Source organism: Strix aluco, chromosome 4 (genome assembly GCF_031877795.1).
Source record: "Strix aluco isolate bStrAlu1 chromosome 4, bStrAlu1.hap1, whole genome shotgun sequence".
Lineage (NCBI taxonomy): Eukaryota > Metazoa > Chordata > Aves > Strigiformes > Strigidae > Strix > Strix aluco.
The window spans coordinates 112,978,754-112,991,551 of record NC_133934.1 but is presented as its reverse complement, the minus strand read 5'-3'; the positions used below and the strand labels follow the sequence as shown (position 1 = coordinate 112,991,551).

The 12,798-nt window shown below is 43.8% G+C and overlaps 1 protein-coding gene across 2 annotated transcripts; it reads right to left on the bottom strand.

Moving 5' to 3' along the window:
* Positions 1-889: 889 nt before the first annotated feature.
* CALM1 (calmodulin 1) lies at positions 890-12,536 on the bottom strand. Of its 2 annotated transcripts, XM_074824926.1 has the most exons (7): positions 12,404-12,500; positions 9,300-9,330; positions 8,967-9,059; positions 8,237-8,380; positions 6,157-6,263; positions 4,536-4,671; positions 890-4,308 (listed from the first exon to the last, which is right to left on the bottom strand). In XM_074824926.1, the coding sequence occupies exons 4-7, from the start codon at positions 8,304-8,306 to the stop codon at positions 4,280-4,282; spliced, it is 342 nt and encodes a 113-aa protein (XP_074681027.1). In that variant the 5' UTR covers positions 8,307-8,380; positions 8,967-9,059; positions 9,300-9,330; positions 12,404-12,500; the 3' UTR covers positions 890-4,279. The 2 variants fall into 2 exon arrangements, with proteins under 2 accessions (XP_074681027.1, XP_074681026.1); XM_074824925.1 differs by lacking the exon at positions 8,967-9,059 and having other exon boundaries at positions 12,404-12,536.
* Positions 12,537-12,798: the final 262 nt, after the last annotated feature.

Here is a 12,798-nt window from a genome sequence, read left to right as displayed (position 1 = left end):
GTAGCAAATATCATCAGGAATCTTTAGAATGCCAGATCCATACACAACTCATCATCTAATTCAATACTTCAAAATCTTGTATCTGGATTTAAAAAAAAAACCTTTAATATTTTGGAATTGCAATGCTGCTATGTAAAAATCCACACAGAGCTTTGTATGTGTTTGTCTTACTGATTTGAAAGGTCCACCTGCTCTATTTGCAAGTATACAATTTGCTTTCCTAAATGTCATTCAGGAGAAACAAGGCATCAGCCTTCATTGCCTATCTTCACTTGACAGCTAGATGTCTGTGGTCAGAATGACATGCCATGGTCCTGCCACAGTCCTTTCTGTCAGATTTCACTTAGTCATTAAATTTTAAAAACAAATCAAACACCACCACCAAACAAACAAACCCCAAACTCTAATTGGATTGCAGTAAGACAAGTGTTCCAGTTAGTTTCATGACAGGGGAAAAGAAAGCTTTATTAACTCTGCTATTTCCAAACCCCAAGACTGTGCTTTTAGTTTAGGATAGGGTCACCTGGGAACAAGGATCTGCATTCACATCACACACGTACTGCAACACCAAAATGCAGCTTCTTCCCCCTCCCCACTCACCTGGGCAGAGGCTGGCAGCTGCAGCCCTGTACACTGCCCACAGATCAGACCCACATGTGCATTTAATGCATCAATAGGGTGTAGGACAATTTCTTGATCAGTTTTTGATAGCATCAGTGTTTCTGAAGCCACACAAGTGTGACAAATGGTTGAGGGATAAGAGTCTTCTACCACATTAGTAAACCCCCCACCTTTTCCCCACCCCATCCCAGCAAACAAAACAAATGCCCCATACCTGGAAACATTTCAGTGCCTGAATTATGAATAAAATAAGCATGATAATGAATAATCTATGTTAAGCATTTTCTTACCCTTTATTTTTTCATTATGATCAGAAGAGGAATATGATTAACAGCAGTTTAAACTTTAGCAGTACAATTTCAGTATTAAATATAAAACTACACTGCAAGTTGATGTATTTTAAAAATGGTTATGTATACTCTAGCCTTAAATTTATGTATCAAATACAAGTAACTCAATTGTTTCTTGCCTTGACAATTAACATATCTAACAAATTTCAACAAGCCAGACATCCATCTTTTCCATTAAAAAAAATAAGCAAGCACACCAACTCTTATTCATAGCAAGGGGGTGTAACGATTCAACACTTTCCTGAGTGTTGTGCAAATAACAGGTTTGAGAAAGTCAGTTAAATAAGTGTAATGATAAACCTAAAGCTAAGCTGGAGGACCTTTTGATTAACTTCATATTTCATATATTACTTGCATCAGTTGAGAGCAACATGAGTTACAGAACTTCCATGAAAACAAGCCACTTACAAGCAGGTGGTTAAGCTTGATCAGTTTATTAAAAGGATTATATGACACGGTTGCCTGCAATAGCAGGGGACTGGATCTGATGACCCAGGAAGTTCTTTCCAGTCCCATGTTTCTAAGCCATGCACCAAGTGTATCCAGCCCACACTTTCACATTAGGAAAAAGCCAAAGCCACACACACACACTCTCACAGGAAAAAAAAATTAAAAAAAAAAAAAAAGTCCTTGATGACACCGTTTCATTTCTCTAGGTATTCACTATGCAGAAGGGAACAGAGCTAAAGTCCTGTACAGAGGATACATTTACTCGAGGTTGATGTGGTACTGAAGTCAGTTAATAATTAGATACCTCCAGGCAGATTCAGTTACAGGGCATACCAACACTGCACACTGCCAGACAATTTCTAATCAAGCCAAGAACCTCTCGCAGGAATGAGGTCTCTTTGCTAGCAAGCACAGAGCACACTGAATAAGCTAAAAGCAGCTGTTCTTAAATGAACTACCCTACCAACCGTGAGTGAATGACAGATAGATGGTAAGAAGCATTTACCTACTAGACAAGATCTCTCTGCACACTCAGGCAGAAGTAATTAATTCAGAGCAGCAACCATTGCTCCAACCTTGCCTGTCTCTTGAGTACGTTCTCTTTAAAAGCTGGTCTACAGAATCAGTGCAGCCATTCTCAAGCACTACCAAAGTAGCAGTTTGCAGCTGCCATGCAAGACACTACTTTCAAATGGTAGTCAGACATTCCCATCAGCGTGGCCAGTTTGCTAGGACAGTATACACAGCCATAGCAAAAAGCCTTTGCAACAACTAGAGATCTAAACAATTGCCTACATTCAGCCCATCTAACTTTTAGGCACTTGGTTAAGGTGTCTGGGTCCCTAGTCACCCAGAAATCCTCCCACCCCCAAGGAAAAAATAAAATTTAAAAAGAAAATATCACTGAAGGCAGATAGTCTCAATTGCCTTCTGGAGTTGTCTCTTGACCCCCACTGAGCAAAGCTGCATTTCAAGCAACCAAGTTCTTAACACAGGCACCTCAGTTAGACAGGATGAATGGAGACTTGCATTTCTTTCAAGAGATAGTATCAATACTCTCCAAAACCAAAGGCAATTAAGCAATTCAGGTTTGCAACTCCAGTTACGTTTGGAAACAAACTTACAGTCAAGTAATTAAGCTGTAGTCCCTCCCTCCCAAGCATAAAAGCCTTCCAGGTGGAGGCTCTGCTATTAAAAAAAAGCATTCCTCTTTCAAACAAAAGAAAGAGTGGACACTGCTGCTTTGCCACTCATTCGTAGGGGAGCTGAAGGATCAGAGAACACTTACTGAGAGACCTGGAATGACTAAGCACTGCTAGTGCATGCAAAGCAGAAGTAACAAGATGGTTTTTAAATTAACCCTAGTCCTCTTCTCCACCCCACAAAATTCATGCAAGTGTTTGAGAAAGTAAGTCAAGACATAACAGCCCCAGTTTCTAAAAAGGCTTAGTAGTTGTTGGTTTGTGGTTTTGGTTTTTTTTTTTTTACATATTGTAAAAGAAATATCCTTTTGTTTTCTTTCTGTGGGTAGAGAAATGCATTTTTGGCATGTTTAAGAATCATAGGTATCTATGAAGTCCATGCTGTTTAAATTCTCCAACTAGCTTCTATAACCTGTCAAAAAAACATAAGCAACCTATACATGTTTCCCCAGTATTGACATGCATGCTCAGGGCTCTCCACTTTAGTGAAATGAGGTGTTACTTCTGTGCTGATAGTTGACGAGTCAGCATTACACGACTTTGAGACCAACTAAATTAACATTGTCGTAATATGAAAGGCAAGCACAAGTTCATTTATTTATAGCAAAGGTCTTGGGTTACAGGAGGTCAGTTCTTGCCATCTTGAAAAGATAGGGGATAACTTATTGCATACATGTGCATTATAATTTAGCAGCAAGTCATTCATAGAAACACTTCCCTCCTACTGCTTTTTTGGTTTATTATCTCAATTATATATATATTTTAGCTTTACAAAGCATTTAACACCACCTTTAAGTTAATGGTCTTTTATTGGAAAAAAAGACTAGCATTTACAACTTGGAATGGACATAAATTGTAATATCTTGAACAGCAATGTTGATAGTTGTGCTGAAGTCCACAGGCTACTCCGCCAGCTCCAAGTCATGGTACACAAGGTTTTAAAAATATGAGAGTCCAAAGATGCTCCCTTGGTGAAGGTTTCTTTTAAAAATTTTGTGAACGGTAACAGCCCGACACCCGTTTCACTATAGTGCAATGCAGACAATGTTAAACCAGTATTTTAACACAGACATGCCATCCATAGTTAAGATCATCGTATTTTTGGAGCACACTGCTACGTACAGGAGAACCATTCATCCTTTAGGGCATTTTCTCTAAGTTTTGCATCCTTCAACCATTTTGCTGCATACCATCCTGAGGTATAAACCAATTTTGAAGTAAACCAGCTATGACAATTTATACTACAAATTGAACTAGAATCCACTGTTGAACAAAAGAGTGGATCCTTTAGGTTGTTTTTTCCTTTTAATACAAATGTCTGACTGTGCTCAATTGTCAAGCTGCATGCATGAAAAACTGGCCAGCCCAAACAGTGTAATAGTCATTAGCAAATGGAACTTTTGAGTTCACTAAGTGCTTCCTTTTTTTTTTATTTTCAAGGTAGTACAATTATTTATACTGTAAAACTGATGTTTAACTTTATCTTTTGGGGACAGGACCACCAACCATTACATGCAGTTTGTGGACAGAAGGTATTTTGACATTCAGTTTTGCTATACAGAAACAGAATGAATAAATGAACATTTTTTTTGCAAGAGGTAAGTAAAAGATTCAATTTGATTCTTCTAGAGGAAAAAAGGTGTAAAGGAGGTCTCTTCACTTTGCAGTCATCATCTGTACGAATTCTGAAAAGATAAAAAGTCACTGTGATTTATTGTTTCCAAAGTACTTCAACTGGTCTCTTAAACACACCTGGCATAAATAAAGCCCCTTTCACTGCATCTGAGTTTGTCCACAGAAGCAGGCAACCAAATAAAACTGGTGTCTCAAGTACTAGAACTTAATGCCCTATGCAAAAGGCTTTTACTCAATCTGAGTAATGGCTCTGAGTCAAGACAATCATCTTTTTTACCTTCATAGTTGACTTGCCCATCCCCATCAATGTCTGCTTCTCTGATCATTTCATCTACTTCTTCATCTGTTAGCTTTTCTCCTAAGTTTGTCATAACATGACGTAGTTCTGCTGCACTGATATAGCCATTGCCATCCTGTGAGGAAAGAGTTGCATAAGGTCACGATGAACAATCCTGACTGACACTGATTAACTCTGAAGCTACATCCAGGTTTCCAGTAACTGCTTTTGAAGTAACCTTACAGCACTTGGTACACTGTATAACCAACCCTACACTAGGTACTAGTCCCATTACCTTATGAAGCATGCATCCCACCATATCTTTCTACACAATTATTGTACCATAATAACAACTGCATGCCTGATCTGTAGCTGTGATAAGGTATTTTTAATGCTCTTAAAGAGCTTTCAAAAATAAACACAGAAACAAAATGGGTTTTGTTTCGTCTCTGCTGCCTAAGCAAGCCCCACCCCCAAAAAAGACCAATTTCCCCACCAGCAAGAATAGTCAGCTTTCTCTTCTGTGTAATACTACCTCTACAACCAGACTGCAGGTGGGCAGGTTAGGCTTCTTGGATAAGACAATATAGAACAAACCTTTGAAGGAAGTATTTAAATTCATAAGGAGCTGTAAAAAGTTTCATGGCCAAAAAAAAAAAGAGTAAATGACACTTCTAAGTCAGTGCTCCCATTAGTAATATCCAAACCTAGAGGTCATACCTAGCCATTTCAGAAATTGTCCACTTCCATATACAGGAAGAATACAGTAGCAGCGGTTCATTATGTCCATCACCAGTAGATAAGCTACCTCAGTGCCTTTAAACACAAATCTAGTTTGCAGAAATAATCCCACAGGGTAGATGAAGTACTAACCAAATAATCGAATATTTCCTCCAGCACATTTTCAGGTGAATTACTAGAGACCCATAAAAAGGAAAAGTAGTAAGGCCTTCTCCCACACATGCACGTGCATCAGATTAGCAGCTGCACCAGCCATTACTCAACACAATTCTCTCGTAACATCTGTCATAACCAAGCAATCCAAAGACAGAAACCTATTCTAGAAATAACTGGCCTTCACCATGTATGCCCAGGTATCTTTAAAGAAGATGGGAGTTGAGCTCTTAAGTTTTCCTGAAAATGACCTCAAAATCCACATCTTTGAAATGGAACATGCAATACTTCATGTCACTCTGAATACCAATGACCTCATCACAGGTTCAAAAGCTTCCATAAAGTATAATGCCTTGTGCATCCATGCAAACATTTCCCCACTCTCCCAAAGTCAGAAGGTACAGAAAAATCCTACCCCTCCACCACCCCCTTTTCCCCCAAAAAAACCCAACACCCCACAAAGCATCAAGTTCTGCTCATCTCTGCTCCTAAGGAAAGGCCAGAAAGTGTTCCTTATGGATGAGCCTACAGCTTAGATCTGCTGTGTAAAGCAGGTAGCACCAGTCTGCAACAGTCCTGGTTGTTTCCAGAATAGTCCCTGCTCTGTTTCCAGTTCCTCTGCTTTTACTTAGAGGACTTTTTCCTTCTGGACAAGAAAAGACAAAACATTGAGGAAAAGATGGACATCATTACTGCTTCTAAAGAATATTTGTACTTTTATTAATACCTTGTCAAAGACTCGGAATGCCTCACGAATTTCTTCTTCGCTGTCTGTGTCCTTCATTTTTCTGGCCATCATGGTTAAAAATTCAGGGAAGTCAATAGTGCCATTGCCTTAATGAAAAGAAACTTCCAAAAATTAAACTTCCATGCTTTATATAAAAACCCCCAAAAAAGGCATTTAATTCAGTCATAAGGACAAGACAGATCCTCTGTAAATCCTTCTATAAGAAGAACTGGATCTTCTCCCTAAATGGCTACCACTGCCTTTTTGCTATTACAATGTCACTGCAGCAACACAACAAAATGAACTGTTGCCTTCTCTCCAGGTCAAACCATACCATTTGCCACTCAAGTTGCACAGAAAATGTCAGTCTGATGCTCCAAGGTTAGCCCATACTAAGACTTATCTTTACTTCAAATCACTCCCCATAACTGTTTAGTTTCTTTAAAATCTCCCAATTGCTGTGGGAGACTCCTGAAAGGAATGCATTATAAAGCTGGCACTACAAATCCAGGATATCTAAAATTTGAGAAAATTACACTTTACTAAGATGCTCGTGAATACTTGTTGCTTGTTAAAAATCAACCTTCTTTTCAACATGTTGCACACCACAAAAGCAATGCACCATTTTAAGGGGCAACAAGGATCCGCAAATTCCAATGACATGAGAAAAGCTGCCATTACTTGGTATTTTTGATGAGCTTAGCAGTAGGTTCTTATAGGTATTTCACTGCAAAACTGAAAACCCCTGGTAACATTCAGGCCTCATCCCTAAGCTTTAATTTCTTCCTTCAAAGTAAGGATTCAAACTTCAGGCTGCTCAAAGCTATGAGAAAAGTGGTATGGTAAAGAAACAAGTTCTTTAAAACAGCAGAAACTAGATTTGTATAGTCAGGATTCAGACCTATATGCCAAAACCCCCACATTAAATAGTTTGCTGTGCAATTAAGATCTACCCATTGCTTGAGGGAAACATACAAACTCATTGGATAAGTACAGCAAAGAAGCTAAATAAATGCAATTTAAGAAAAATCTTTGCATCTTAGGGATCCCAGACTGAGACACACACAACTATTTATCATCATGGCCAGATTTATCTACCAGCTAAACCTGAATACAGGTCTCATACTGAGCTCTGAAAAGTCCTCAACAAACATGTAGAGCAGCAAAGCATTCTGCCATGAAACAAGTTTAAACAGATAGGCAGGCATACTTACACAAACTCTACACAGCACTGCAAACCCTAAAGTTTTCAGTATCTGCATCCAAGGGTTAGCAAATAAGGTCAACTTACACTTCTAGGAAAGTAGTTGTAATTAATGTAGTCCAATAATCAGATAATCTATACTTTTGCCAATATACTTCCACTCTTCTTTTACAGATCTCTTAGAGAAAAATCACTGTCGTAACCAACATACAAGATCAAAGCCTTGACATCAATGACCAGGGGAAACCATTTTTCCTTTTTATAACTGTAGCCTTCCTGAAGTCTGAGAAACAAGATGTGCAGTTACCCATTCTGGCATCCATTTAAAATAATTCTGATAGACTTGATACAGGAAGGTTTTTCTGCTTTTGCCTCCAGTCCCTCTCTCTTATTGATATAATGCACTACATTAGACTATACAGTCTCTCCTTATTGTGTTTTCAGTTCTTGGAAGTTTAGCACTATTCCACTCCTAAGACATTTCTGGCCTTAGACAAAACAACAGACATTAGTACAGATACTAAGACCAACGTGGGCTGATGAAACACATATAGAAAAGCTGGGTGAAAACACAGGTTAACAGCAGGTCAGGGCAGGTCAGATAGCAACAGAAAGCCAGTGACCCATAAAATATTAAAGACAAACAGTCTAATTTTGTCTCTGCCCCTCCCCTTTTTTAGATTCTCACTAATACTGCTAGCATCTTTGACTGCTGTGCAGAGAGCAATCAAAAAATTGACACCCCTCTGAACTTAGATCAAGTATTTTGAAACTGCTTCAAGAGATCAATGTCACAGAATCTTCTTTATGCAGTCCAAGCCCAGGTGTGGAGGTCATACATACTTAAGCACTAGTAACTACCTTTCCAACACTTACCATCAGCATCTACCTCGTTGATCATATCCTGCAATTCTGCTTCTGTTGGATTTTGACCCAATGACCTCATGACAGTTCCCAGTTCTTTTGTTGTGATAGTACCATCACCATCTTTGTCAAATAGGGAAAAGGCTTCCTTGAATTCTAGAGGCAGAAACAGTCCCAGAGTTTAGTAACATCACCAGCATGCAAAAACTGCATACTAAAAATGCACAATGCCTGGTACAATTTTAAGAAACATTTTATCCAACTGTTCATGTATTGAGAGAATTAACACTCAAATATAAATAAAAAATTACTTACAGTACCAACATGTAATTTGCATAGTATATTCAAACTTATTTCATGTGGCTATTATCTGCATTACAACTCTATAATGCATTTCAACATCATCTTGCTTGAGGCACAGCTGCACCATAAACAGCAGCCACTTGGGATAAATGAAGGGACCCACCAGGTTCCCTTTATCATTAACAGACTTACAGGTACAATAAGTGTTGTCATTTACCACTTAAGGCAGCAGACAATAAGAATTTATGTCAGCCACAAGTGGGTGACTGGTCTCCAGAAGGTCAAATAATGCTCCTTCTCCTAACCAGTCTGAAATACAGACACTCTGACAGAAGTTATTTAAAAGACATTAGCTTATATTAATGTGTAATAAGTCCATTTTAGATTTATTTGTTGCCATTTCAAGTTTATCTTCACTTTATTAAAAAGAAAATAGTACCTAGGTCTGCTTTGAATCCAAGAAGTTCACTTGAGTCTAGCAATTATTTCTGTTTGCAAGAAATCTAGAAGGACTTGGCTCAAGTCTGAAAGTCTAAAAAAAATCATTATCTGTAGTCCAAGGAACAAGCAGTCTAAATTAAGAGGCAATGAACCAGTAATCTTCCGGAACATTGTGGGGTTTTTTTTAAAAAAAGCGAGTGTTTTTAAAAAAGTGTTAGTAGAGTTGAAATTGTTAAAAAGTTTTTTTTCTGTTATGTTTGAGATCATGTATTTTCTTCTAGTCACACAAGGAGTTAGCAAAAAAGTAATCATTTCTCATCAAGACACTTACCAGCAATCTGTTCTTCAGTCAGCTGATCAGCCTACACAAAGAATAGAACATTTTAGAATATTGTTTACCTCTAGCTATGCCAAGCCACAAGACACTTCCTCTAGATTTCAGTAGTGATTTATTATTACTTTCACAAAGCCACTTTCAACGCCTGGAATTCTGCCTCTGCAAGGAGATTCCACTCACCTACACCACACAGACATTTCCAAAAGCACATAAGCTGACTTGTTTTGAAACTGCACATGAAGAACAAGACATAACATCCTTCCACTTGGAGAATCCGATTTGGTCAAGTGAAGGACACAGGGCAGGCTCCTTGCAATTGGTCAGAGGGGCATGAAATCCTTAACAACAAGTGTTTGGGGTTTCACATCACATCAGATGTCATTTCCAGCAGTATAGCGACCCTAATACTGCATGGGGGTATTTGCACATTAGCAGACTAATGACAAGCGTGCCACCTAGTGATCTAACACTACTGAAGTCCACCCTCCCCCACCACACTGCATCAAGCATTAGCCTACTGTAAGCTTAACAGAAAGGACTATGCTGTGATATTAGGAGGAATTACTCCTCGGTATTATGGAGATTTTTGCTATTTCCGACAAAGAAAAAGCCAGTTCTCGAGCATCACATTATTTTTCCATTCAGCCAAGCAGCTTTAGGTGCCTCATGCTGATACACAGGGATTTTTATACATCATTTTAAGTGGCAAGATTTAAAATGCCTGCTTATGACCTTCTGTACATCAAGAGACCACTGCTGCATCCAAAGGTATACAGCTCAATGGGCAATTAAAGGGGCCTTCCCAGAGCTTAACTATGCTAACCACATCTTTCCAGAAGCCTCTCCCTTCTGCATGGTTAAAGCATCACAAAAAGCTCCCCTGTTTGGACTCAAAGGAGTTAGCCAGTTCTTTACAGAAAAATACGCATCTTCCTAGTAATTAAAAAAGAAAAACACCTGGGTTTTACATGTCTAATCAAAGATACTGGAGAATACAAGGTACTAACTCCTTTTAAACTCATTTTATTGGACAGCTTTTACTAATAGAACAGAGGATTTTGTAGGTCAGAGAAAGCAGGCATCCTGCAACCCTTTTGTTCTAAAATACCATTATTCAAGTATAAAAACCACTTAACTACAGCAAAGAGCAACAAATACAATGGAGAAATAACAGGCTATACAATCTGTTAAGCTCTTGCACAGGGGAATAGGGTAGGGTTGAAAGCCTGCTGTATGTTAAGTGACATACACAGATTTCACCTGTAAAGAGGTGTTGGGGTTTCTTTTTATGATGTTTTAACATCTGTATTTAATGATTCAACAATTCCCCATATGTACAAGTGGGTGAGGGGGACAAAAGGGAGAGAAATGCTAACAGGTAAAGACAGAGTTCAAATTTAGTAAATCTTCTTTAATAACAGCAGAAAACTTGTGTTCAAAATCCAGTTCGACTTTCGGCATTCTGTGGTTTTCCAGAAAATGCAAGGTTTTACTTAAAGATTATCTAAGGAATTTACATAACAGACTCAATGCCCTGCAGAACAGGAAACAGAGCCACGCCTCGGCAAAAATCTCCAACCCACAGCACCGGCTTGCTGCCCCATTAGTCAGAGCTCACTGGCTGTTTCTAAAAATCGGATTTCGGATTAAAAAAAAAAAACAAGAAAACCCACAAAACCCAACTTCGCCACACACTGCGATGCCAGAAGCGTGCAATCCAACCCCACACCGCCATGGGGTTCACCTTTCCGAGCAACAGGCACAGCCACTGCCCGCACGCCTGAGCTACAGGACAAAGGTACCCAGGGCTGGAGCCATCACCCCACCCAGCCAAGTCATCAAATCCTGTCCTGGTGATGTCAGCCTTCCCCGACGGGAAGGGGAGATGGAGAGACAGAGCCGAGGAACACCCAGATTGCCAAAACGCGATTAGAGGTCAGCCTGCAACTGTTTCGCCGCTCTCGTAGGAAGCGAAAAACCGCCGGGAAAATCCCAGCCCTTCCTCTCGCCCTCTTGTGCGAGGAGTCCGGGCTGGCACCGCAGCGCCCGACGGCCGGGGGGTGATGCGAGCTGCTCCCGGAGCCCACCAGCCAGCCGAGGGGGAAGGCGAGGCGGAGGCTGGCACGGCCCGGCGGGGGAGCGGGCGGCCCGCAGACCGCCGGGCGCAACAGGCGCCTCGCCCGGCCGGCGGCCACCCCCTGCTGCAGTGCGTCCCCGTCTCCCCTCCCTCTCCAGCCGCCGGCCACACCACGTCCTCATCCTCCAGCCGGGAGGGCGCCCGGGCTCCGCAGCCAGCCTTCCCCGTCCCCCCCTCCCCAGCGGCGGGGGCAGCCGCTCTCCCCCCCCCCCCGCCGAGCCCCCCGTGCGGGCGTTGGGCCGTTTCCAACCCAGCAACGCACACTGCGCCCCGGTCCCCCCCAGCCGGAGGGTGCGCGGGGGCCGGGGAGGAAGAGGAGGAGACATGATGTAATGCAGACAGCGATGGGCTTCGCCGCCGCCGTCGCTGCGTTTTTCTGGGGGATGGGGAGGAGGGAGGGGGGGACGAGGGCGCAGTAGCTGCACTGCGCGGTGCCCTCCCCCGGGCCGCCCCCCCGCTCCCTGCGCAGTGCAGCTGGTGCCGGAGCCGAGCGGGATCCTCGCCCGCAGACCCGCGCCCCGCCCGGCACGGCCCCCGCCCCGCAACGCGCCCTGCCCGGCGGAGGGGCCGCGGCCCCGGGGAGACGCGCCCGGCCCTTTCCGGAGGGGAGCCCGCGCCGCATGCGGGGGAAGGCGAGGCGGGGCCGCGGCGGGAGGGCACGGGGCCGGGGCGCCCACACGGCAGGCCCCGGGGAAAGGGGAAGAAGCAGCGGAAGAGGAAGGGCCGCAGCTCCGCGGCGATCCCGCGCAGCGCCACGGGGGGGTGGGGCGGAGCGGGGGGGTCATCCGCAGCCACCAGCCCGCTCACCCCGCGAGGACCCGGGCGGGAAGGGCTGCGGCCTCCCCCCCACCCCCCTCCGGGGAGAGCCCGGCTTCACCGACTCAACCCGACCATCCGCGGCTCCGCAGCGAGCCAGCCCCCGCGGCAGCCCGGGCGCCCCGCGGTCGGTCGAGCTACCTACCATGGCGCGGCGGCGGGCCCGGCGGCGGCTGCACGAACTGCGCGACCACGAGCGGCGGCGGCTGCTGCCTCCTCCCCGGCGCGGCTCGGAGAAGTGCTGGGGGTGTGAGCCTGCGCCGCCCCGCTATATATGTAGGGCTGTATCCCTCCGCCGGAGCGGGGCCTTTTTCTCTCCTCCCCGGCGCGGTATGTGTGAGGGTGACTGCGGCGAGCAGCCCTGCCCCCTCCGCGGCCCGGCCCCTCCCCCGGCGGGCCCGCTCCCCCCCCACCCTACCCCCCCCCCCCCCCCGCGGCCGCTCGCCCCCAGAGGCGCAGCCGGCGGCCGCCCGTCCGCCGCGGGAGTCGGGGCCGCGGCGGGCTCCGGCCCAGCGGTTCCCCCCTGCCCTACTCCCGCCG